General features: G+C 40.0%; 1 protein-coding gene and 1 long non-coding RNA gene across 3 annotated transcripts in view; one reads left to right on the top strand and one right to left on the bottom strand.

The window, feature by feature from the left end:
* The first annotated feature begins 21,924 nt into the window (after positions 1–21,924).
* The window catches only part of LOC123606544, a 125,725-nt gene continuing 120,080 nt past the window's right edge, over positions 21,925–27,569 (top strand). The window contains exon 1 of the long non-coding RNA XR_006716331.1: positions 21,925–22,023. This is a non-coding gene — a long non-coding RNA (uncharacterized LOC123606544). The remainder of the gene's footprint in view (positions 22,024–27,569) is intronic.
* On the bottom strand, positions 21,959–27,213 carry IL6 (interleukin 6). 2 transcript variants are annotated; one of them, XM_045495061.1, is made up of 6 exons: positions 26,868–27,213; positions 25,762–25,820; positions 25,419–25,597; positions 24,207–24,320; positions 23,344–23,490; positions 21,959–22,133 (listed from the first exon to the last, which is right to left on the bottom strand). In XM_045495061.1, exons 1-6 carry the CDS (start codon positions 26,876–26,878, stop codon positions 21,966–21,968), a joined length of 678 nt encoding a protein of 225 aa, XP_045351017.1. In that variant the 5' UTR covers positions 26,879–27,213; the 3' UTR covers positions 21,959–21,965. The 2 variants fall into 2 exon arrangements, with proteins under 2 accessions (XP_045351017.1, XP_045351016.1); XM_045495060.1 differs by lacking the exon at positions 26,868–27,213 and having other exon boundaries at positions 25,762–26,088.

Below are 27,569 nucleotides of genomic sequence, written 5' to 3'. Positions count from 1 at the left end.
AGAGAGAGAGAATGAATATGAGCACTGGTCTTTCTTTCTCTTTCTTTTTCTTTCTTTCTTTCTTTCCTTCCTTCCGTCCGTCCGTCCGTCTGTCTGTCTGTCTGTCTTCTCCAGGAATGAATGTCAAATTTTATCGAAAATCTTTTTGTGGAATCTATGATATTTCTTTTTCTTTTTTTTAAATGTTATTTCTTTAACCTATTAATGCAAGGAGTTTAATTGATAGGTTTCTTTTTTTAAAGTTTATGTATTTATTTTGAGAGAGAGAAAGCGAGGGAGGGGCAGAGAGAGAGGTAAAGAGAGAATTCCAAGCAGGCTCCGTGCTGTTGGCACAGAGCCCAATGCAGGGCTCTATCCCACGAACTGTGAGGTCATGAGTCAAAATCAAGAGTCATACACTTAGCTGACTGAGCCACCCAGGTGCTCCAACGTATAGGTTTCTTAATATTTCATCATCTTTGCATTTCTGGAATAAATGCTACTTATTTATAATATATTATTACATTTAATAGTCTTAAATTCATTTTGCTAAAGCTTAATTTTTATTCTTAAGTGAAAATGCATTTTTCTCTTCTTTGTCAAGGTTTACTATCAACATTATCTTAGCCTCCATATTTTCCTGTTTTTTGAAACAACTTAAATAACTTAGGAATTATGTATTCTTTCAGTTTTAATAAAAGAACTTTCCCTTAAGACCATCTAGGCTTGATGTTTTTCAAGATACATGTCTTTAGTAGTCTTTTTAAACTATTTAATGATTGTTGAACTGTTCCATTTTCCCCTTAAGTTAATTTTGGTCATGTGTAATTTCCTGAAATAGAATCCACTTTATCAATAAAAACATTAATTGGCTGAAATTGTACATGACATGTTTTCTTACAATTTTTAAGTCTTTGAAACTAGGTTAATGTTTACTTTCTCAACATTAAGTGTGTGTGTGTGTGTGTGTGTGTGTGTGTGTGTGTGTGTGTGTGTTTTCTCTTTCTTGTTCTGTCTTACCAGAGATTTATTTATTCATTTATTGGTATCTTTACAGAACCATCTCAGTATTATCTAGGCTAGGATTATAGGTTTTTCTTTTTCCTTTTTGATTAATTTATGATTTCAGAAAAATAATTTTTCCTATTTTTAAAAATTTATTTTTCTGGCTCCTAGAAAACAAATATTTGCTTGTTTTTAATATTTCTTTGAAATAGAGGTTTTCAGGTTATGAATATTTTTCTTAGATTGCTCCCAAACGTCTCTGTTGCTAAGTGCAATATCATTTCTCAGAGGGGTTACTGCTAGACCTTTCAGCAGCTCCTGGCACAGCTGATCAGTCCTTCCTTTTGAAACATTTTCTTCTCTTGGCTTCTGTGCACCACTGTGTTTTCATCCTGCCACACTGGCTGGTCCACCTCACTCTCTGCTGGTTCCTTCTTTTCTCCTTGGTGATACTTAGTGTTGGAGAGCCCTGAAGCCCAGCCCTTGGTTTTCTTTGCTTTTCTCTCTCTCTTAGTGATCTTTTCCAGCCTCATGGCTTTGCTTACCATCTGTCAGACTTACGATGGTCATATGTATTTCTTTAGTCTGGTCTTCTACACTGAGCTATAGACTTACATATCAGCTCTGCAGTATCACCACGTGGATATCTAATGGATATCTCACATTTATCATGTTCAACACTGGATTCCTGATCTTTCCCTGAAAATTGTTTCTCCTGTAGGTTTTCCATATCATTTAATGGCAACCTCATCCTTCCAACTGCTCATTTATATTTCATTTCTATGTTTGTAAGTTTCTGAAACAGTTGTAATGGAGCTTTGGAACATGAGTGATACAGGGAACGTGGTTTCACCCAATCATGCTGATTTACGCTCCAGTTCCTAGCTGGGGCTGCAGGAATGAACCAAGGCTCCCAGACCCCAGGTGACATTGAATGTCATATGGTAAGTGCCCTTGATTAGGTAGTTTCATTTTGGGAGACTGCACTTAATAAATCTCTCCCCCCCTCTCTCTCTCTGTATGTATAAATTGTAACCTTTGTGTTTCTATAAAATAACATGAAAACTGTAGGAATTTTATTTTTGAGATGGATCCATGAGGTGAAAGTTGTGTCTCTACCTGGTCTTCACATCTGGCTTATTCACTGGATTTCTGGATGTGCTGAGTGACAGATCCATCAGCCAGTCCCCAGAGGGTAGTTAGTTCTGAGTGGGCCAGCACTACTGAACTGGCCACACAGGCCATGAGGAGTTGGAAAAGCTGGTAGAAGCCTCCCTGGGTGGAAAGTTTTGTATCTTTTACAAGGGAATGTAGGCTTTGCTAACTTTTTTTTTGGAATAATAACATAATTATAATTTTCTAACATCAAGAGTGAAGATTTTTAACTTAAAGGACAAGAAAATAATTTAAATGGGGTTTTCAGGTAAAGGGGTGGCATTTTTCTGAAAGCAACTGTAATTCTCTCAGTCATCTTGGGAATGGTTAATCCTATGGCAGGTAAAGAAGTGTCCTTGGAACTAGGACAGAGTGAGACAGAATTCGGGCTCCAAGACTTAATAGCTATGGGGCCTAGGCTTGAGGTCCAGTTTTATCACTGACAAGCTGTGTGGCCTTGGGCAAGTTACTGACATTTAAGTTTCAGTTCCTCTCACCATAAGTGGTAATATTTACCTCACAGAGTTTTGGAAAGACTAAAGTAAGTGTGATAAATGCTTAGCATGGTGCTAGACTTTAGAATATGCACTCAGGAACATATCTGTTATCATTATTGGAATGTATATTGTCTTCAGCTTCCTCTCATGGGTGCCCGTTTTGAGAGGTGTTAACACTTAGAAGAGTGAGTTGAGACAGGATTTGTGTGTGTGAAATATTTTTTTTCCAGTTATGTTTGATCTGTAACCCGATCTACATTTGACGTGCCCTCAAATTCTGGTAGGGAGAAACATGCGTGTGTCTACGTGGGGAGACAGGATGGCCGGAGAGGGGGTTAATATACACTAATCCCTTAATCCCTGACCCATGTGGACTGGGGACTTTAGTGTTTGGAGAGAGTGTTTCTTAGACTAAGATATCCAAACTGCTCAAGGACTACTCTATCAACTATTAAATTGCTGCTTCTTATTTACATATGGTTTACTTGTGAGTTATGTGAATATATCAATACACTATAACATCTGAAAATTGTTTATTCAACTAGCTAATTATGAGCACTACTCTATCTTAATCCATTCCACTCCTATAATAAAAGGAAAGTATTGGAGAGCCTGGGTGGCATAGTCAGTTAAGCATCTAGCTCTTGATTTCAGCTCAGGTCATGATCTCCAGGTTCATGGGATCAAGCCCTACATCGGGCTCCATGCTGACAGCACAGATCCTGCTTGGGATTCTCTCTCTCCCTCTCTCTCTGCCCCTCCCCTGCTCACTCACATGCGCTCTCTCTCTCTCTTTCAAAATAAATGAACATGTTTTTTTTAAAGGAAAATTTAAATAGTAAAGATAAAATTGATAAAACAAGCAAGCTGGATTGAGAGGTTCACCAGGTTTCAGGGAACATTTTCACAGTATAAATAATGATTCTTGTTTGGATGCCATTTCCAGTGTGCCTCTGAGTGATTCAGGTGGTCAGACACTAGTAAGGTTATCCAGGCTGAGTTATCAGCCCATTACCCATGAGGCTGCTGTGCGGCTGAATTACTTTCTCTTTAGGGGACAATGAGTTCATTATAAAGAGAACAGTATGTGTCATACAGCTTCCAGGAATCTCAAGTGTTTGGCTTAGAATATTAAAAAAATAAAATAAATCAAGTATTTGGAAGTTAAGCTCTAGGAGGCATTGGGAGGTAAGACACAAATATAGACTCTGGCTAGCTTAAGCCAAAAGGAAATGCATTGGACAGGCACAGAATTATCTCACCCATCTAAGAAATCACTGACCAGGCAGACCTCAGGAAGAGCAGGGAATGATGCTTCAGTAGCAGGAGTTTGTGGAACTCTGCTATCAATGTTCAGTGCTTCAGCAAACCACAGTCTCTGTTTATTTCTGGAGAATTGGATAGACTTGGCTTGAGCCATTATTTGAGTTTCCCCTTGGACTCATCAACTGTGGCCAGGAATAGCTTCGAGTCCAGATAATGCAGCTGAGCATCCAACTCATACAACCATGGCAGCCCCCCATGGGGTACCTACCATAGGGTATTTTACCTTTGAACTACTTTCTTTTTCTTCCTACCTTTAAAGACATTGGTGAATTTTTGTTCCACTCTTTGCTTGGGAAAGTTAAATGGGTCACTGCCCCTATTTCTGGGCACTTGATCAATGATTTTCAGGAAGTTCTATCAGTGTCAGCATTTGTACTTAGTCAATTCAGTAACAGCAGCCTTTGGGTAGTTCCCTTTGTGACATCTGTTTGTCATCAGTTCTTTGCTTACATTTCTTTTTTCCTTTATTCATGTTTTTGCAATTTTTATGTGTATGGTTCTGTGTTGATTGCTATCTGATTCTTGCACATCTTTGAATGGGCTGGCCACCAGATGAAGGGAGTGGGTGGAGTAGTGAACTGTGGTAATCTGAACCCCAACTTGGGTTTATTGTCTCAAACATCCTCTCATCAAATTTGTTACTGCCTCCATCTTAGAGGAACATTTTCCCTTAGTTGTCTTCTCTCCCCCAGACCTTTTCACTGAGAGAGACTATTCAATAGGAAGGTGTTATTTCTTCTTTTTAAAAAGTTATGAACTGTATAATTTATACAGAAGAATAAATAAGATATATGTTTAATTAGTCTTTAAAGGCTAATAATAAAAGGAACATTGACATATAAATAGAATATGCCAGTGTCTTAAAAACCTTCTGTGGGCCCTGCCCCAATCATACCATTCTTTCCTGGTGGTAACCATTTGCTGACTTTTGTGTTCATTATTTCCTCACTTGAAAACAATTTTTAAAGTCACCTATGTATGTATATATGCCTAAGCATACATAAAAACATAATCGGTCAGTACAAACCTGGCTGAATAGGGAAAGAGCTATCCTGCTGTTGTTAGAAAAGTCTCCTGGGAGGGGTACCTGGCTAGCTCAGGTGGTTAAGAGTTGGTCCGACTCATTTTCAGTTCAGGTCATAATCTCAGGGTTTGTGAGTTCAAGCCCTGCGTCGGGCTCTGTGGGGGCAGCAAGGAGCCTGCTTGGGACTCTGTCTTCCTCTCTCTCTTTCCCTTCCCCACTTGCTCTTTCTCTCTCTCTCTGTCTCTCAAATAAAAATAAGCTTTAAAAAAATAAAAGAAAAAAAATTTCCTGGGATAAAATAAACTGAACTGAGTATTTTGGACATGCTTTACAGGGGACCCTTCTGGAGAAGTCTTTGGGCAAAGGCTTGAAGGAGTTCCAGGAAAGTCAGAACATCTGGCAGGCCAGGAGTATGGGCCCAGGGTGTTCAGAGGAAAAAATGGATAGAGAGAGTGGGATTCTTGTGTTGCTTCCCAACTCTCCATGATCAACCCTAGCACTCAAGGGTAGGTAAAAAGCAGTGGTTCTCAAAGTATGGTTCCTTGGCCAGCAGTATCAGGATCATCTGAGAACTTGTTAGAAAATTTTTAGGTCCTGCCAAGACCTATGGAATAGACATCTCTGGGGTTGGGACCCAACAATCTGTGTTTTAAGAAGCCCATCAAAGATTTTGATACATGGTAAAGACTGAGATGTAGTGGATAAAAGCATATACTCTGCATGTCATCAGTTGAGCTATGTTGTAGGATATGGAAAGGAAAGAAGGAGCACAGTTAATTACTATATAGTCAAGATAGGCTGAGTATAGATAATAATATGAGCCAGGCTCACTCGGTATTCAATGGTTGATTAAAAAGGTAATACAAGGCACCTGGTATTTGTGTGATGACAGCCCTCAACATGGCTTCTTTTGGTGACACTGCTTCAATCCAACCACTGTCCTCTAAACCTGGTGCACAGTTATTGACCTGGGATCTTTCTTCATCATTCTACCTTGAGATTACCTTCAGTTCTGTCCTCTTTCCTCTACTCCATATCTTCCTTTTTCTTGGTTTACTGTCTTGCTTTGGTGAAGCTCAACATTCAGTAGTGTGTCCCAAAGAGTGCATGGTATATACATTTTTGGACTCCTGGAGTGTCTAAAAATGTTTTCATTCTTTTTTCATACTTGATTGTTTGGCTGAATTTAGTAGAATGCTGACGACATTTCTCCAATTATTCTTCAGTCTTTTTGTTTTTAGTATTGTTGTTGCAAAGTCTAAAGCCATCTAGTACCTGTTGTTTTGAATGTGACCTGTTTTTTCCCCTCTGAAGCATACAGAACCTATATTTGTACCCAAAGTTCTCAAATTTCACAAGAATATGCCTTGATATAGTATTTTTTTTTTTTTTTTGAGAGGGAGTGCAAGTGGAGGAGGGGCAGAGAGAGGAGGACAGAGGACTCTGCACTGACAGCAGTAAGCCCAATGTGGGACTCAAATTCACAAAAGTAACTATGAGATCATGACCTGAGATGAAGTTGGATGCTCAACCAGTTGAGCCACCCAGGTGCCCCAATGTAGGGTTTTTTTTTTTTTTTAATTAATTGTGTTGTGACCCTTCCAATTTGGACTTGTATCTTTTCATCCTGAAAAATTATCTTGAGTTATTTTTTTGATTCCCATCTTTTCATTTTCTCTGTCCTTCTTTCTGTAATTTCTGTTTGTTTGTTTTAGAAGCTATATCTCGTAGGCTGGTTAAATTTTTTTCAAGTTGTAGCTCCTTTTTGGTCTTTGATGCTTCCCATTCTTGTTTCATGGATGCAATATCTTCTTTTATATCTCTGAGGATATTAATGTTACTTTTGAAGTTTTATTCATTGCCAATTACCTGTTTCCTTCAAATTGTTGTTTGTTTTTGTTTTTGTTTTGTCCCTATCTTCTATATTGGAGGTTTCCTTAGATGTCTGTTTGGTTGTTTGCTCATATTAGAGAATTAATAACTAAAAAGCTGATTGCAAGCTCTGAGCATGTGTGTGCAGGGCTCATTATTCTTAAACTTTGCAAGATAATGGGTGGACCATTTGTTGGAAAGTTCCTGATATTAGCATTTTACATCTTTACTCTTCTATCAAATTCCCCAGAGAATATTCTTCTAATATCTTGCCTTGCTTCCAGTATTCTGAACCTTAGTGGGGGATGAGACCAAAGCGTCTTAGCATTCAGCTTTTCAGACCACACTCATTCACTCTTCCTTATTTGGAGACCCCCTTCACCCCTAGTTCCCTTGGCTGGGATGCTGAGAGTCAACAGTGGGCATGGTTTTTCCTTTTCCTCTGCCATTTCTTCTCTGCCATCACTGGAGTTGAAGAGGGCCTCTCCATAGGCCTAAAGGCATTTCTGCTATAACACCATTTATACATTACTGAAAGACCTTGTGTTCTGCCAAATCATACTCTAAAAGTAGGGCTTCTGGGAAAGATGAATTAGAACACCACTCAAAATTTTATAATTTTGTATTTAGCACAACATAAAACCAGTAACAATTCTAATTAAAACAAACAAGCAACAATCCAGTAGCACAGTTAAATTGCCATGTGCATTTGCATCCAGCATTATTCATTAGATCCTCTGCAGCTTTAAACTGAAGTGTAGGTCCTTGAGAACCTTTTCTTCTAACAGTATCCAAATAAATATCCAACCCAGGTGTTTCTTCCCTGATTTTTTTTTTTTTTAAACACAGGACAAATACCTTTGCAGTTTGACATCTGCATTCTCAGTTCCCTTAAATACTTAATGTAGTAGGAAATGTAGAGGCTTTTGAAGTCACTAAACCAGTCACTAAACTTGTAAAGGATTTGAGCCCCTCTCCCCCTTTTAGGGTTTTTTTAAACTGTTAACGCTTTCTCCTTAATTGTGAGGAATCCTGCTCCTGGTAGCATCTAAACAACCGGGGAAGGTCATATATAAACCCATACAATTTTTGCATTATATTCTATCACTTCCCTAATTACCAGTTGTGTTTGAATTAGTTCTCATGAAAGAAACACACACTATATCTGAACAGACTGTATACCTCACTCTGTGGGCCACTGCCACTCCCAGGACTTGTTACTCTGATCTAAACATCCTTGGATAGGCCCTTCAGAATGCTGGTAATTCCTTTCGGGGACATATGTACTGGCAGGCGCTCCATTCCTCCTGTATCTCCATTCAGACTCCCCAGACCTGGGGCACTGTACTCGCAGACAGCAGCTCTGTTTGTTTCTCTGCTTCACTGATGTACTGTTTTGTTTTGTTTTATTTTCCATCAATTTTTCATTTTTGTTATTTTTAGGAAAATTTGAGAAAGGGCAGTGAAGTAGGATATATTACTCCACCTTCTTTACCCAGAAGTTTCACAAGAACAGTAGTTTTCGAGGAAGGTGAAGTCAAAGTTGTCTGGAATGTTACAGGTTGAGAAGGCTGCTTTGCCCCCAGAGACTTAGGGAAGATAGAAGCTATTAGGAGAGGATGTTAGAAGGAGGGGGAGGTGAAGGAAGCATTCTCAGAGAGCAGGGGCTGTGGTTCTTGATCTAGTTTAGTTGGGAGTACTCTAAAGAGTTGTCTATCTTTCAAATCATCAGAATCCCCTAGGAACTTGTGAAAGTTCCTGGGCACCACGCACGAGGACCCACTCTGGAAAATTCTGGCTGGGAAAAGAAGGAAAAAGAAAGTCAGTGCATGACTGTCATGTGGCATTTCACATATAAAAGTGGATATACAGGCCTACCTCAGAGATCCTGCAGATTCGGTTCTAGACTGCCCCAATAACATAGGTTAATAAAGCAAGTCGAATGAATTTTTTGGCTTCCCAGTATATACAGCAACAATGTATATGCTTTGATTAAAAAATACTTATTGCTGGGTGCCTGGGTGGCTCAGTCAGTTAAGCATCTAACTTAGGTCATGATCTCATGGTTTGTGAGTTCAAGCCTCGCATTGGGTGAGCATGAGCTCTGCTTCTCTCTCTCTCCCTCCTTCCCCCACTGTCTCTTTCTATACCCCTTGTGGGATTCTCTCTCTCTCTCTCTCTCTCTCTCTCTGCCCTTTTTCTCTGCCCGTCGTTCACTTGCACCCTTTAAGAAAACAATACTTACTGCTAAAAAAATGCCAACCATCATCTGAGACTTCAGCGATTTTTTTCTAGTCTTTTTGCTGGTGGAGGGTCTTGCCTGGATGTTGATGAATGCTAACTGATTCAGGTGGTGGTTGCCAAAGGCTGGGGTGGCTGTGGCAATTTCTTAAAATTAGACAACAATGAAGTTTGCTGCCACATTGGACTCTCACAAACCAATTCTCTGTAGTAGGTGATGCTGTTTTATAGCATTTTACCCACAGGAGAACTTCTTTCAAAATTGGATTCAGTCCTCTCAAACCCTACTGCTGCTTTACCAATGAATTTTATGTCATATTCTAAATCCTTTGTTGTCATTTCAACAATCTTCACGGCATCTTTACCGGGAGTAGTTTCCATCTCAAGAAACCACTTTCTTTGCTCATCCATAAGAAGCAACTTCTCATCTGTTCAAGTTTTATCATGAGATTGAAGCAATCTAGTTATATCTTTAGGCTCCATATCTAGTTCTAGTTCTCTTGCTTGTTTCCACCATATCTGCAGCTACTTCCTCCACTGATATTTCTCTGACTTATTTCTTTCACTTAGCATAATACATTCTAGTTCCATCCACATTGTTGCAAATGACAAGATTTCATTCTTTTTGACTGTTGAGTAATATTCCATTGTAGATATATACCACGTTTTTTAAAAAATCCATTCATCAGTTGATGGATGTTTCGGCTCTTTCCATACTTTGACTATTGTTAATAGCACTGCTATAAACATTGGGGTGCATTTGCCCCTTTGAATCAGCATTTTTGTATCCTTTGGATAAATTCCTAGTAGTGCAATTGCTGGGTCATAGGGTAGCTCTATTTTTAATTTTTTGATTAGCCTCCACACTGTTTTCCAAAGTGGCTGTACCAGTTTGCATTTCCACCAGTAGTGCAAAGGGGTTCCCCTTTCTCCACATCCTCACCAACATCTGTTGTTTCCTGAGTTGTTAATTTTGGTGTTGCTGACAGGTGTGAGGTGGGATCTCATTGTGGTTTTGATTTGTGTTTCCCTGATGATGAGTGATGTTGAGCATCTTTTCTTGTGTCTGTTAGCCATCTGGATGTCTTCTTTGGAAACGTGTCTGTTCATCTTTTGTTCATTTCTTCACTAGATTATTTTTTTTTTTTGAGGTGTTGAGTTTGAAAAGTTCTTTAGAGATTTTGGATACTAACCCTTTTTCCAATATGTCATTTGCAAATATCTTCTCCCACCCCATTGGTTGCCTTTTAGTTTTATTGATTGTTTCCTTTGCTGTGCAGAACCTTTTTATCTTGATGAGGTCCCAATAGTTCATTTTTGCTTTTGTTTCCCTTGCCTAGGAGACATGTCTAGTAAGAAGTTGCTGCAGCCAAGGTCAAAGGGGTTGTTGCCTATTTTCTTCTCTAGGATTTTGATGGTTTTTTGTCTTACATTTAAGTCTTTCATACGTTTTGAGTTAATTTTTGTGTATGGTGTGAGAAAGTGGTCCAGGTTCATTCTTCTGCATGTCGCTGTCCAGTTTTCCCAATACCATTTGCTGACTGTCTTTTTTCCATTGGCCATACATTTGTGGGTCCATTTCTGAGTTCTCTATTCTGTTCCATTGACCTGTGTGTCTGTTTTTGTGCCAGTACTGTACTGTCTCAGTGATTACAGCTTTGGTTCTTAATCTCATCTAGAGTGGTACAGCCTTTCCAGGTTTTCAATTTACTCTGCCCAGATCCATCAGAGGAATCACTATCTATGGCAGCTATAGGCTTATGAAAGGTATTTCTTAAATAAGAAGACTTGAAAGTTGAAATTACTCCTTGATCCATGGACTGCAGAATGGATGTGGTGTTAGCAGCCATGAAAACAACATTCATTCTGTCAGAGCTCTTGGGTGACCAGGTGCACTGTCAATGAGCAGTCATATTTTGAAAGAAATGTTTTTTTCTGAGCGCTAGTTCTCAACAGTGGCTTAAAATATTCAGTAAAACATGTTGTAGATAGATGTGCTGTCAGCCAGACTTTATTGTACCATTTTTAGAGCACAGGCAGAGTATTTAGCATAATTCTTAAGGGCCTTAGGATTTTTAGAATGAGCATTGGCTTCAGCTTGAAGTCATCAGCTCAGCTGCATTAGCCACTAACCAGAGGGTCAACCTGTCCTTTGAAACTTTGAGGCTAGGATTTGACTTCTCCTTTCCAGCTATGAAAGTCCTAAATGGCATCTTCTTCCAACATAAGGCTGTTTCACCTATATTGAAAATCTGATGTTTAGGATAGCCACCTTCACTGATTATCTTAGTTAGATCTTCTAGATAACTTGCTGCAGCTTCTACATTAGCACTTGCTGGTTCATCCTGCACTTTTATGTTATAGACATGTCTTCTTTCCTTGAAACTCATGAACCAACCTCTACTAGCTTCCAACTTTTCTTCTGCAGCTTCTTTACCTCACAAGAAAATTGAAGACAGTTAGAGCCTTGCTCTAGATTAGGCTTTGGTTTAAGGGAATGTTGTGTCTGGTTTGATCTGCTATCTAAACCATTAAAACTTCCTCCATATTGTCAATGAGGCTGTTTCACTTTCCTATCATTTGTGTGTTCACTGGAGTAGCACTTTTAATTTCCTTCAAGAACTTTTCCTTTGCTTTCAGAGCTTGGCTGTTTGACACGAGAAGCAGCTTAGTTTTCAGCTTATCTCGGCTTTCGACATGTCTTCCTCATTAAGCATAATCATTTTTAACTTTTGATTTAACACGAGAGATATGCGACATTTCCTTTCACTTAAACAGTTAAGAGACCATTATAGGGTTATTACTTGGCCTAATTTCAATATTATTGTATCTCAGGGAATAGGGAGGCCAAAGGAGAGGGAGACAGGCAGGGAACGACTGGTCAGTGGAGCAGTCAGAACACACACAACATTTATTGATAGGACACAGAGACATGAAATGAAAAAGAGCTGTTGGAAACATACTGCTCAATGCGGGGTTGCCACGAATCTTCAATTTGTAAAAAAAAAAATGCAATGTCTGTGAAGTGCAGTAAAATGAGATATGTCTCTAGTTCCTTTTCTTGGTCTATAGCATTTCATAGAGATGTAAAAATTCCTGTAACCACTTTATCTGTGGCAGTGGTTCAGCTGCTACCTAATTAAATTTGATCAATGCCTTCAAGCATAAAGTGAATTATGTGTTGCACCCTTGACAATAATTACTGCTTTTTTTCTAAACAGAGTATTTGACTCTTATTATAAAACTCTTAATTTTCATTTTTCTTTGTGGTTTTTTTTCAGAGGATGGAGATTTCTAAAACCTGAATTGTTGCCGCATCAGAACTACCTCTTAGTTTGTATGGTGCTTTGTAGTTAATTATCATTGCACTGGAATAGAGTTTCATTAACAATTGAAAAGTTTGTGGATATGCTAAACAAAAGCTTATCACTAATTATTTGTTAAAATGATTTTAATTTAAATTTAAATGATTAAGTTAAAATTTGTTAAAATTAATTATCATTAATTTATTTGTTAAAATGTACTTAGTCTACCAACTCTACTAGAAAAACAAACTCTCTTATTTGAATATTTCTGGTAGTTTGCCAACATTTCTTTATCATTTTATTATTCTGTACATGAATGAGTCGTAGACTCTCAACACAGGTACATAAACCCTGTGTATTTTTTTTTAATTGAACATAAGTTCTATGTCAATCCCTCATCTTATAGAAGTTTAACTCCAGCCAAATCAAGGTGTCTTCAGTTAATTTAGGCTCTTGCTTTCCCTAATGCCTATATCTTCCGAGTTGAAAGTCAGTCCCAGGAGCACCAAGACTTCCTAGGGGGTAAGACCGGGGTGAGGACAAGCCATCTGCCCTCTGTCCTCTATTCACAAGGTATTGAATATAAATTGGTATTCATTCATCAGATACAGCCTTGCTCTTGTCTTTGCACTGTCCTGTCCCAAGGCCTCTCTAAGCTATTCTTACTTGTGACCCTCAGACACACACACAACATTTAGATGCCCTTCTCACATATATTTATTACTAAGTAACTTTCTTGTTTTTCCATCTTATGACTCCCTATCTTCCATAGTTAAGGGAGTCTGTATTTTCTCTAGGATAGGAAAAAACTGGATTTTATACAATCATGCATTTTCTCCAGTCCATTTGGTAATGCATACTTTTTGCCATATACTCAAAAGATCAGGGTTTTACAACTGAAAAAAAAAAAAAAAAGATCTACTTTTTACACATCTCTTTGGAAATAGTAGATGCCTTAAAAATCTTAAGTTTGATTCAAGGAAGGTTCTTGGGGAAAAAAAGAATTACTAGGAATGAAAAGAATACCAGTTTCATATATGAAATATTATCCACAATAATTATATTGGAACTTGTAATATATGATTAATACCTATTGTGTGCATTATAGATTTTAAATTTTGGTTTGGTATTATTTTTGCTTTATGAATATTATTTCAATATGTCCTTGTGAGGAAATGGAAGGCTGGCAGCAATGAGAGATTGTTCACTGGCATGGGCTTTGCATGATGAAGATGTGGCCTTGCAAATTTGATTTTGGCTTAAGAACTAGGAGTACGTGATATTGGTATATATATTCTGCTTCCAGGAAGATGGAATAGACATACTTTCCCCTGCTCTTCCCACTAAATATAACAAAAGCCCTGGATATTATGTATAAAACAAACATAAGAAAACTCTGTAGAGAGAGGAAGCTGATCAACTAGGCACCTTAGGACCTGAGGAATGACACGATGGTGAGTTCCTTGGGTTTTCTTTCTGTCTCATATAGTTTAGACTCAATACTGAAGAAAACAGCAACTCAGAATATGCCAGTGGGTGCGGATAAAAAAAAAGTCGTGAGAAAAATTTGATCTTTTAGCCAAAGGTCTAGGGAAGGGACAGTCTCATAAGACGGAAAACTTTTAGGTAGTAGCCACTAGACTCCAGTCAAATACCACAGAAATATCTCTTGTCTCAATACACTTTTTCTAGTTGAGAGCAAATGAGGAGCCTAGACTCCCTCCCTCATGAGGCTGTAATGAGGCACCCCAACACCAGAAAGAAATGACACTTATCATTGCCTATAGGAAAACAACAACAACAACAACAACAATTTAAGTAACAAGCAGATTTCTTACTAGAAACCACAAAACACTGGAAAGGAGTGACACAACATTTTACAAGTACTGAAAGAAAAGAACTGTCAATCCAGAATTCTAAATTTAGTGTAAATATACTTCAGGATTGAAGGGGAAATCAAGACATTCTCAGATGATGCAAAGCTAAAAAAAATTGTTGCCAGCATACCTACACTAAAAGAATGACTAAAGAAAAAACAAAACAGAAATGGTAAAAGGAGGAATCTTAGAACATCAGAAAGGAAGATAGAACATGGAAAGAGCAAAAGAAAAAAGAAAAGAAAAAAAAAAAGAAATGGTTAAATACAATAGATTTTCCCTCTATAGTTTTTAAAATTACATTTGATTATTGAAGCAAAAATAATAACTGTCTAACATGGTTCTCAATGTGTGGAGATGAAACAAGAAAATGATAAATGAGGAGAGTAAAAGGGTATAAAGAGAGAAAGTTTCTTTCACTATCTTTTACTCAAACTGGTAAAATGTTGACACCAGTGGACTCTGATCAATTATGTATGTATAATATAATGAATGCATAGAGGAAGCACTAAAGGAGCTCTACAAAGAGATAGACTTGCAGGTAAATCAAAATGGAATTCTAAAAATGTTCAAGTAACCTACTGGAAGGCAGAAAAAAGAAAGCAGAGATCAAACATAATGTAAAAAGAAAATCAAATGGCAGATTTGAGGCTTAACATATCAGCAATTACATTAAGTATAAATGATTAAAAATTTTTTAATGTTTATTTTTGAGAGAGAGAGACAGAGAGACAGAGAGACAGAGTGCAAGAAGTGGAGGAGCAGAGAGAAAGGGAGACACAGAATCTGAAGCAGGCTCCAGGCTCTAAGCTGTCAGCACAGAGCCCAATGCTGGGCTCAAACTCACAAACGGTGAGATCATGACCTGCCGAAGCCGGAGACTTAACCCATTGAGCCACCCAGGTGCCCCTATAAATGATTTAAACATACCAATTAAAGACAGAGATTCACACTATATATTTAAAAATGTGACAGAACTATGTGTTGTTTAAGAAGCTCACTTCAAATAGTTCAAATGATATAAGTAGGTTGAAAGTAAAAGGATGGAAAATATATACTATGCAGATCTTAAACAGAAGAGAGAAGTAGGTATATTAATGTCAGATAAAGTAGACTTGGAATAAAATTAATAAGGACAGAGACAATTATTACATACTGATAAAAGGGTCAAGCCACCAAGAAAACATAGTAATCTCAACCGTGTGTTCACCATATCACAGAACTGCCAAGTGTATGAAGCAAAAACTAAGATAAGTAAAAAGAAAAATAGACACATTCACAATTCTGGTTGGTAGCATCAATACTCCTTTCAACAGTCAATAAAACAACTAGAGAAAAAATCATCAAGGGTATAGAAGAGTTCTACCAACAGGTGCTAATTGCCAGATAAAACACTTCACCTAACAGCAATAGAATATGTATTCTTTTCAAGAACCCATGGAACATATACCAAGACAGACCATATCCTGGGCCATAAAACAAATCTCAACAAATTTTAAAGAATTGAAATCATATAAAGTATGTCCTCTGGCCACAGTGTAACCAAATTAAAAATGGATATCAGAAAGATGGTTTAAAAACCTCCAAACACTGGGAACCTAGAGAACACACTTTTGAACAATCCATGGGTCAGAGAAGTCTCAAGAGAAATAAAAAAAAAAATACATTGAACTGAATTAAAATGGAAATGCAACATATGAAACTTTGTGGGACAAAGCTAAAGCAGTACTGATGGGGAAATTTATAGGATGAAATGCTTACATTAGAAGGAAGTACATACATTGTTTGTGTAAATTTTTCCTGAATGATAATACAACAGGACAATGATAGAGCAAGAATTGAGTTTTTGAGATCCTGGAAGACTCTACCCCATATAGGCAATGCTACCAACTGGCATGTTCTCTGATTAAAGACCTGGGTACCAAAGAAAGCTGTGCTACTTAGATATTCTGAATCTGCTCCTGTCCTGCACAGTTACTTTGCTTTATGCATGTTTTTCATCCTTGGTTAAGAATAAATCAGGATCTATGTTAGAATATAGGATAAGCTGCTGTAACAAAGATATCCTGAAATATAGTTGCTTAAATAAGATAGCAGTATATTTTCTTATCATCTAACAGTCTAGTAACTGTTGATGATTCAGGTGGGTGAGTCTATTCAGCTCCATGAAATCATTTAGTGGCCAAGTTTCCATTTATCTCTTTGCTGCACTAACCTGTAAGACAGAGCTATCTGGTAGAAATGTCTGCAATGACAGAAATTTATTTGCACTGGTCAATATGGTAGCCCCTAGCATATGTGATATTGAAGACCTTAATTTTTAGTTTTACATAATTTTAGTGAATTTAAAATTAAAATTAAATGCACATTGGTGGCTACTGTCTACCACATTGGACATTGCAGCTGTGGATATTATTCTATTCTGCATGAATGAAGCTGATTCACTACATTTGTTTCTGATTTGCAGAAAGGTGAAACACTAGAAATGGAGGGAAAAAAGTATCTTTTTTGACAAGTGAAAGTAAAATTACAACATCAACTTTACTCACGTTTCACTGATGAAAACTTAGCCACTCTGTTGGGGGTTCCCAACGCCATCCTCGGGTTCAGTGATTTACTAGGAGGGCTCACAGGATTCAGGGCATATGAGTCACAGGACTCATACTCATGGCTATGACTTATTACAGCAGAAGGAGGCAATGCAAACTCAGCAAAGGGAAAAGACACATGGGGTGAATTCTGGAGAAAATCAGGCACAAACTTCCAAGAGTCCTCTTCCAGGAGAGTCACATAGGATGCGCTTAATTCTTCCAGCAATGAGTTGTGACAACACATGTCTACCAGGGAAGTTCATCAGCAACTCAGCACTCGTAGTTTTTATTGGGGTATCCTCTGCTTTGCACATATTAAAATTTCATATTCTCAGAAGGAAAGCAGGTGGTTGGTGTAAACCATATGGTTTGTATAATTTAGGATCTGTTACCATTTTATACTGATGTAGGGAATTGTTTACCAGTCAAGTTCCCAGATGCCAGTCAAGGGCCAAGGTTATAAGCAGGCTTTTCTAAAGATAGCAGTCTTTGGCCTGCTATGTTCTTTTTCTCAGCATAGTCACTCCTACCTGCAAAGTCGAATGGGAAATGTAGCCTCTAGATGGGGAGCCACATGTCTAACTCAAACTCTATTACCACGAAGAAGTGGAGAATAGATTTGAAAGGATAACTGGAAGTCACCTATGGAATTTGCACACTTTGTGACTTTATACAAGTTGCTTAGACTCCCTGCTCCTTTGGCTAATACATGTGTCTCAGAAATAATACATACATTGAACCATGCTTGGCACATGGTAAGTGCTCAATGACACTTATATTACTATTACCATTTTTAATTTAGTCTATTCTTAGAGCATATGGGTTGTTTTATCTCTTCCTTTCTATTCTTAACCCACCAGAAACTTGGAAGTTTTATTAGGGGTGGAATCTGGACTGCTGTCCTCTGTCAACTTTCTCTGTTGCAGATTTTGGGGTCATTTTCATAGTGTAATCTAAGTGTCCCCTAGCCCCTACCTAGCATTTGGAGATAATCCTTTCCTTTAGCATCCAAATATAATAGCCAGTATCCCCATTCCAAGCTGACTATAGGAAATGTAGACTTGTCCCAAATTTTTCTGAGTATTCTTGACTTCTTTTTCTTTTAAAATTTTTACTATTAATCTTTTTTTATTCTTGATTTTCTTGGTGGGGTCTTACATATCCTGATCGTTGTCTGTCACTTCTTGCTTTGAACTCTTACTTTGGGTTTCTCTGTTATCACTTCTTTGAATCTTCTTGTATTTTCAACCTTCCATTGTCCATTTTCCCCCAAAGGTGGACATGAACATCCTTGCTTTCTTCAGAGATTGGCTAGAACAAGGCTACCATAGATTTGCTTTATGTTGGTAAATAAAACTCATAGAACCTTTATGAGTGAGGGAGAAGATAACAGAAAATTCAATACTAGACATCACAGTGTCTGAAATTCCTAAGTCACATCTGCCACAAGGTGCTCCTTATCCTCTTCTCTCTTATTTTTATTTTTTATTATTTATTATTTTTTTGCCTCTCACCTCCATAGTGCTGTCTTCCCTGTTGCTGGAATGTGCTACAGAAAACTGGATCTTTTCTAGACTATTCGATGCTACTTCTAGATCCCAATCTCCTTACCCCATGACACCAGAAGAAACTGAAAAATCCCTCAACATTTAAAAAACAGAAGCAAATACACAAAAGAAACCCCCAAATCAAAAAGTCTTTCCAAGAAAGTTGCTCTTTACTTTTATGTTGTATTAATGATTTTATTTAATTCATCCTCTGTGCTCTTTCATAACAGACCTGCTGCTTCAGCTTCATTTCTGTTAATTCCCTCTTTGTACTTCAGCTGTTTAGGACTCCTTCAGTTTCTCCAACATGCTCTTTCCTGTCTCCAAACCTTTGCCCATGCTGAGGTCACCACTTGGAACACCTCCTGTGCCTCTCCCACTGGCTGAATCCTGTACATTCTTTTAATATAAGCTTAAATGTCATTTTCTTCTGGAATGCCTTTCCTGAACACTTGAGGCTCTCCTACTGTGTGCTGCCCCTGGTTGCTGTGTTAGTTTCATAGGATTCCTATAACAAATTACCACGCACCGGGTGGCTTAAAACAACAGGAATTTATTCTTTCACAGTTCTGGAGGCCAGATGTCTGAAATCAAGGTGTGAGCAGGGCCATGCTCTTTCTGAAGGCTCTAGGGGAGGATCCTTGTCTTTTCCTGCCTTCTGCTGATTTTGGCAATCCTCGTTTGCCGATTCACCTCTCCAAACCTGCTTCCCTCCTTACATGGACTTCTCCCCTGTGTCTCTTCTCTTCTTGTAAGGCCCACCCTAATGACTTCATCTTATCTTGATCACATCTGCAAAGATCTTATTTCCAAGTAAGCTCACATTCACAGGTACTGGGGGTTAGGACCTCAACATATCTTTTTAGGGGACACAACTCAACTCATAACAGTAGCATACAGCAGTTATTTCTTTGAACTGCTTTCTCTAGTTCGTAAGCTTCTTGAGAACAAAGACCTAGTCTGTTTTATTCACCATTATATCCCCAGGGCCTAGCAGAGAATCTGGCACATCGCAGATGTGCAGAGAGCATTTGAATAAAGTAATAAGTGAAAACTCTCAAATACAAAATCCTTTGTGTTTTACTCTTCTATTTAATCCCTACTTCTTTCCTTTCTCAAAGACTTGGTGGTCTCTGGGATTCCTGAATCTCAGTCAGCAATCGCCAAATCCTACTGAACTAGGTCCTAGCTATCTTTTGCTAATTGCTGCCATCACCTTCTCTTTTCTAGCCATTACCACCATCCTAATTCAGGGTATTGTCATCTCTTCCATGGACTAATAATGTTCCTCCAATATCCTCTTTCAGCCCCTTTTCTATCCATTCTCCATACTACAACTCTTATATGTCCTACTACTTAAAATCTGTCAGCACATTCTCACCACATAGGGCTTCTGATGCTGTCAGTGATCTGGCCCTAGCCTACGCCACCCCTGCCAACTCCCAACCTTTTAACCACCCTCCTTATTCTTTCTGTACTGGACATAATGTAATTCTCAGTGTCTTAATCACAGTGTGCTCTTTGTTGATTCAGATTTTTGCACGTGCTGTTCCCTTTGTCAGGAGTGTACTTCCCACCATTCTTGGGCTGACTAACTCATTACTGCATATCTTTTACATCTCAGTCAAAACCTCTCCCTCAGTTAAGACTCCATGACTGCCCTCCCCAGGCTTAGGTTCCCCTGCTATTGGTGCCCCCTGTATAGGTTCCCAGCAGACCTCACATTTCTCTTTTGTAAACCTCATCACAGTTACATTCTTTGCTCAATATCTGTCTTCCATGCCATAGTATAAACCACATGAAGGCCAGGGCTGCATCTAGCTTGCTCACCTCAGCATCCGCAACATTGCCTGACTTCTACATGATGCTCAACACATTTCTGTTTGAAGAATGGATGCATTCAACTGCCATTTCTCTTTGTTCTTTGATTTGGCTCCCATTTTGGGAAACCCACTGGTTTCTAGAAATCAGAATATGTGTCTCTTTTTCTTGCTTGGCTCCTCTCAGTTCTTGGCTCTGTGGACTTCCCCTTATTCAGCAGGAGTCTTCCCCTGGAGGAAGAAGTCTATGGTAGTTAGAGTGGGAAAAGCTTTATTAGAAGGCAGACATTTCATCTTCCTGGGGCTGAAAAGGGGAAATCTTTACTAAACTCCCAACATAGCGTTAAGGTAGGATAGAGGGGCTATGTGCAGATTGCCTCTCTTATCACCACTCTCAAAGGGGGCGAGGAGAGAGAGCATGCAAAGAATATTGTTGGTGGGAAAGCAAATGGATATAGATATATATGTACTGATTATTCATTGCCTCCTCTAGAAGTTCTTAGAATATTTCTGCCTAGCTCTTGCTATTTTTCTTGAAGATGAAGATACATAAAGACAGTATTTGTAGTTTTTCCACTCACTGACCAACAGTATCTGTCCCCCCAAATTGAGATATCTTATATTTGATCATTTATGTATGGTTTCTTCATTTAACAGATATTTATTGGGGCCTCCTATGTTCAGTTTCTGGGCCATTGGCTCAGAATGCCAAGATGAATACAATAGAGTCTACCTTCTTGAGGAAAGAAGGCTGGCTGGAAAGAAACCTCAATCAGTTTTAAGATGTCATACAATGTGATAGGTGCTATGATAGGTACGTGCAATGTTTAAGGAACCTAGAGGAGGGAGGCAGAGCTTCTAATCATTATTTAGAAGTGCACATTGCTAGATCTTATACAAAGGTTATGCCCTTTCAAAGGCTTTTGATTGTATCTTTAAATGTATTTCCTGTATTAACATGTCTTGGGATTTTCTACATCTTTCAAACTGTTGCCTAGGAAGTTAAGACTAAGGGGCCTGGAGAGAATTAGACCTGGATTTAAAATCTGAGCCTGAGTCTTATCTTGCAGCTGGGTGACTTAGAGAAATCACTTACTCTCCCACATCCATAAAAGAGTGTACACGTGGTAGGATTAAATATCACAGATGCAACACATTTAGCGCATGCCTGACATGCAGTAGGTTCTCCGTTTTATCTTTCTCCAGGTGATTGTAGCTCTTTTTGGGTGGTGGTGGTGCTGGTGACAGAAACCTGTTTCTATTCAGCTTCACAGGACACACAGAGGCTCAGTTGTGGATTTTTTTTAAAAAGCAGTTTATTGGTATAAAAACAATTTAAACATTATATAAATACAATATAAATATTCCTTTTAAAAATATGTATAAGTTAGCCACGTATTTGAGGTAAACCTACACATTCCAATGATCTGGCTCTGAAACGTCGAGGATATTCCAGCTGTGTAGCCATTTTATGTTATCTTTTTCAAAATGAATACATAAAATATTTCAAGTGGCACTTCATAAAAAATATAAATATCTGCTCCTTATATAAATTAACTCAACATCACATATTTAAATATCAATAAATTAAAAATAATTAAAATAGTGTCCTAACGCTCATACTTTTCGTTCTTCACAGAGAACAACATCAGTTACATGCCCAGTGGACAGGTTTCTGACCAGAGAAAGGAATGCCCGTGAACTACAGCAATCTTAGATGCCCAGGTTACATTATCCGAACAGCCCTGAGGCTGAACTGAAGGAAGTCCTCCAGCCTTCGCAGGGTGAGGTGAATTGTTGTGTGCCTCAGCCACTCTTCCTGTGACTGCAGCTTAGCCTGCAGGCCAACTTCTACGGTTGGGACAGGGATGGTTACCTCATCCTGATTCTTTCCCTGAAGGGAAAAGAAAGCAAAAAGAACTATTTAAGTATTGAACAAATCCTTTGCAGTGGCGGGATGCTCTGTGCTGTGGGAAGACGTTCAAATTCGGGGTGAAGGAGACTGGGTGGGGCTGCCTGCCCTGGCTCGCCCAGGTAGGGGGAGGTGGCTCTCCCCTGAGCCCACCTGAGCCCATCCTGCATGCAGCCCTTTCATGGCGACTGAATCCCACTCCCCACTTTGCTAATTTATGTCTATTAGACCATGAGCATCTCAAGAGCGGCCATGGTGTCTTGTCTTCCCTTATGCTAAACAGTGCCTGGCACAAAGCCCCATCCATCTGCCATCTATTGAGGGTCCACTGGTCTGTGGTGTAAGGGGGACTGGGAAGCACCTTTCCACAGACCCACTGACATGAGGCTGAGTAGTTGTGGGAGGGCTTACACCTCCAGGTGTGGTTCTAGAGCACGGCAGCATGGGCATCCCCTGGAACTTGTTAGAGATGCGAGGCTCAGCTCTCCCCCCAGACCTGTTGGATCAGACCCTGTGCTGTGACAAGATTCCTGGGGATTTGGTGTGTGTTTTGAAGTGGGAGAAGTGCCGGTTTAAGGCAAACAGCTAGAAAAGGCAGTGGCAGTATCAACACCCATGTGCCTGCTTCTCTGTCTAGTGCGCTTTGTTTGGCTCATCCACATGCTGTGCCATCAAGCCTCCATTAGGTGGCATTTGAATGGCTAGCTGGTAGTGACCAAGGCCTTTGGTACCTGCTCTTCTAGCCTTTAAACATTTTTCTACATTAACTCTTCCAGCAAAAAGTAAGGGGAAAGAGTTGAAACTACCACAGTGACAAGAATATCAGTTGGCAATAATTAAAATATTAAAATAATTTTTATGCCCTCTTCTTTGTTATTATAGATCACTGAGCAGGATTGGATGTGCTTCCTTCTGCCTCTACAGATTTTTTTTTCTTATATCTTAAGCCATTATAGTAGAAGTTGATGTTAAAATCTCATTTAACAGTTTTAAATATAGTTATTAATGTCTTTTGCAGAAGAGAACCAAAAGAAAAAACAAAAAGTTTCAACTATCAGAAAATCTTCCTTAGATCCTTTCCTCTACATGTGGCCATCTCTTTTGAATTGGCTTTGCATTCCCAAGCTGTCTAAGCTCCTTTCTTTGAGCCTGTGTTCCTCGCCACCAAGGGAGGGGATGAGGAAATGCTCACCTTACGCTTCAGCATCTGGAGCAGGACGTTAGTACTGGTGTACACAGACTTGGCATTTTCCTTATCACCCTCATACTTGTCCTGGAGGAATTTCAGGTATATCTGAAACTCCTGAAGACCAGTAGTGATTCTTGTCAGGCAGGTCTCCTAAGAGAAAAGATGGGGAAATCAGTTATTGCTAGGAAGGTATAATCAATTTAAAAAGTTAAAATCGCTATAATTCAGCTACTTCTCCCTCTGCTCCTCCAAGGAACTTCAAACACCCTTTAGCATCGTATTTTGAGACATCAGACAGCATCAGCTGCCCCATTTTAAATATCTGGACAGAGACACTACTTAATCAGTTTTACCCAAAACCTGATAGATGCTGGAATGTGGCAAAGGGGTCTTTCTCTGATTCTCCCCTTAATACTCTTCCTTCTGGCTGCACTCCTGTCCTTGTCAATATTGGGCTGAAACCTCCTTTTATGGAATAATCAGAAGTCAGTGCAGGATATCCCACTGTCTGGAAGGAAGAGGGTGTAGAGAATGACCTCTACACAGAGGGCAGACTGGGATCCTGCTAACAGCAGGCAACGAAGAGAAGGACAACTTTACCCAGGATGGATTAGCTAAACCTACTGGGGTTTCTAACATTTGATGGCCGCAGAAATCCCAATACAGAAGGGCTATCTCTAACCATTGCATTCAAGAGTAAGCTGCCTTCAGAGAGATTCAAGTTGGCTTCCTTGTGAAATTTACATGATGTTCTTTACATTTATCCCCTTTGTTGTCTGCCTGGTCTGTATGCATACAGACACTGCATATCAGAGGGAGAACTTTTGACTAAGGAATAGTTAAAAGTGAATGTGATGTGTTCATACCTGATTGAACCCAGATTGGAAGCATCCATCTTTTTCTGCCAGTTTCGGAAGATTTAGGTTGTTTTCTGCCAGTGCCTCCTTGCTGTCCTCACATTTGTTATAGTTGTCACACATCTGGGGAGGAATACCAGAACTGTTGTCAAAGAAGTGCCCCCAAAACAAACACCACTAGAGGGCCGATTCATGTTTTACCCAGGCAGGAAGTCCTCTAAGAGAATGAAGTCACACCACATCAGCATCCAGGCAAGCCAGGTCTCGTGAAGATGGGCACACTTGGGCTCATTTCTGGGCACCTATGACTTCACACTTGTTGTCTATCCTGAGTCTTGGTGTCCTTATCTCTCCAAATTGGGGATAATGAAACTCCTCCTTTGTAAGTTGTTTTGTGAAGATGAGGCATACTATTTACATAAAGTGCATGGCACATAGTAGGTAGTCAATAAATGACAGCAATTTTGATGATAATTGGGTGAATGTAATTTGAGCCCCAATTTTCCAGCTAGAAGGACCTTTGAGATCTAGTCCAATTCCAAAATTTTACAAATGGGGCCCAGAGGTGGTAGGGAATTTGCCAAAGATCACAAAACTGGTTCAGCAGAACCAGAACTAGATTTGGTTCAGGACTCCCAATACCCCCTCCTGCGCTCTTTCCTTTCTACCAGACAGAGCCAAACTACCTTACCTTTAAAGCTTTGGAGCTGCTTTAACCTACTTATGATTTTGCCACTTTGGTGGGCTATCAAGTATGCATCTTATATGCTAGAATGACTCTGGGGAATCCCTAACCACTGAGCTTCCATAACCTAAAAGTTTTGTGATTTTTTTGAGAAGCTCAACATTTATTTCAGGTGGCACTCTGCCAATGCTTCCAAAGTGCAAGAGAGACAAAGAAAATTGGTAGACATTATTTTTTGGTTAGGGAAAAGGAAGTCCTGAGAGGCAGTGACACCCAGCCCATGCCAAGTATGAAGCTGGGAATGGGCCAAGGGGCATGGATTTCAACCCCAGTGTGTGTTTTCCAGGAGGGAAAGGAACTCCCTGAGACCAGCAGTAGAAAAGAAATACAGAAGACGTCTGCCCCTTTGGCCTGAAATCTAAACTGCCCCAGAACCCAGCAAAGACCTCCCAGTGCAGGAGCCCTTGTCCACATCCAGGGCCCAGGAGGTGAATGCCCACACAGGCCCTTTATCACCCTCAGTTGAGCCTACCCACCTCCTTTTTCAGTGCAGAGATTTTGCCGAGGATGTACTTAATGAGTTCTTCCATTTTGTCTGCAGAGATGAGTGGTAGTCTATATGAGGTGGCATCTCCTCCCAGGGGTCCCGGGGTAGGGAAAGCAGTAGCCACCACCAGGAGCAGCCCCAGGGAGAAGGCGAGTGGACTGAAGGCGCCTGTACCGGAGGGAAGGGAGAACAGCCAGTGAACAGACCGCACAGCTGGGGGAGCTGTGCTGCTGGCTGTTGGCTGCCTGCCAGCCCTCCCAGCAGACACACACCCCTCCCTCAGCCGGCCCGGCTGCCAGGCAGTTCCAGGGCTAGGGATTTCCTTCACTTACTTGTGGAGAGGAAGTTCATGGCTGGAGTCCCGGAGGGCAGATGGAGCTCTCTTTCGTTCCTGGTGGGCTCGAGGGCAGAATGAGCCTCAGACATCCCCAGTCTTATATTTATTGGGGCTTGAAACTCTAATATTGAGACTCATGGGAAAATCCCACATTTGATAAATCTCTGTTGGAGGGTGGGGGTGGGGCCAGAGCGGGTGGGGCTGATTGGAAACCTTATTAAGATTGTGCAATGTGACGTCCTTTAGCATCACAGGAATCACAACTAGGGGGGGCGGAAAGTGCCGCTTAGGTCATACCAAGCTAGCCTAAGAGGCAGGATCACTCTTCCTTTACTTTCTTTTCTGTTTTTTGTTTTTATTTTTTTAATTTTATTTATTTATTTATTTATTTATTTATTTTTTAGTGACTCAGCATTTTGGCATGTCTTAAGAAGGAAAGTAAAGTTGAAGTCATGCACAAAGTTTTACAGGAGGGGGGGCAAAAAGCTAAGGCTGACTATGATTTAAGAAATGCTCTCATTACCAGATTAACAGGCTAGGATTTAGTATTCCATTTAATTCATAGTCTTAAAAACCTAAGACGTTTTGACCTGAGCTTCCTCAGACCACACCATAGCCCACTAGCTTGGGGTTACAAGTAAGATGCTACTAACAGCGAGCCATCTGCAGGACTTTCCTCTCTTTGCTGGCTTTCTCTGTGACCAGCTGTTGCAGAACTGCCTGACTGCCCCCAAATCTCGTGCAGTTGTCTCTAGGGGTTTCCAGACGTGGTGTGAGGTGCACACATAAATGACTCCTCTGTGCCACGATGTGGCATCTGCCAGTTTCTTTCTCACCTCTTCCAGCCCACTTCAGCCAGCTCAGCCTCAGCCCTGCTCTCTCCCTAGTGGCCCCTTGGGGACCCTCCCAGTGAACACTTTGATCTCTCTGCCGAGGGGTTTGTCTTGTGCTGCTAGTGCTGTCCCCACTGCTGGTCAGAGGGTGATCCTGCTCCTCAGGGAGAGAGCCCTGAGGAGACCAGGTGGGTATTGTCTCTGCTGGAGCCCTCAAGTTAGCAACGCCCACTTGGTTCAGAGCAGAAGTGGCAAGAATACTACTCACCTCTTTGACATGTCAAAGGAGGACCTTGTGAAATTTTCTAGAGCTTGTGTTCATCGCTCCCTCCTGTGTAGGACTGGTTTTGGGTCCAGAGGTGGCTGGGAAGAAATCTCCTAACACAGACTTGGGCTCTCAGGCTCTGAATCATGCTTTGCCTCCAGCGCCCCAGGCTACCTTACTGGGTTGAGCTTGTGTAGCTTGTACAGGTTCCCTCAGCCCTTATAATGACGTCTCTTGCAGGAGGGTCCTTGGTCTCATGCAAATGAACTCTAGACCAGGCTGCCTTACTAGTCTCCCAGACACCCAGGCAGCTCTGAAGATTGGCTCCAGGTTGAAACTAGGACCCTTGTACAGCACCAAAAAAAAAAAAAAAAAAAAAAAAAAAAAAGAAGAAGAAAGAAATATTTACAAAACACAGTGTTATCACAATCAGCTTCTTTGCAAAGATCTCATCAGGATTGCTAAAACAAGGACCTCTGCTACAGTATTTAAAACATAAATTGATTTACTCAAGTTTTGTTTTGTGAAAAACACTTTAGGACCCGCCTGGTTGGGGAAAGTGAGGTCATTCATTCTTTCACTGACTTTCTAAATGGAGGCAGGTCCTGTGGCCGTAGGGGGCGGGGGTTGTCCGAAAATGAAAATGGGAGAGGATGGTTGGTTGAATGTTTTCGCTTTTACTGTTCTTGGGTCTTGAGCAACTCA

The sequence above is a fragment of the Leopardus geoffroyi genome, chromosome A2 (genome assembly GCF_018350155.1).
Source record: "Leopardus geoffroyi isolate Oge1 chromosome A2, O.geoffroyi_Oge1_pat1.0, whole genome shotgun sequence".
NCBI lineage: Eukaryota > Metazoa > Chordata > Mammalia > Carnivora > Felidae > Leopardus > Leopardus geoffroyi.
This window is presented reverse-complemented; position numbering and strand designations above follow the sequence as displayed.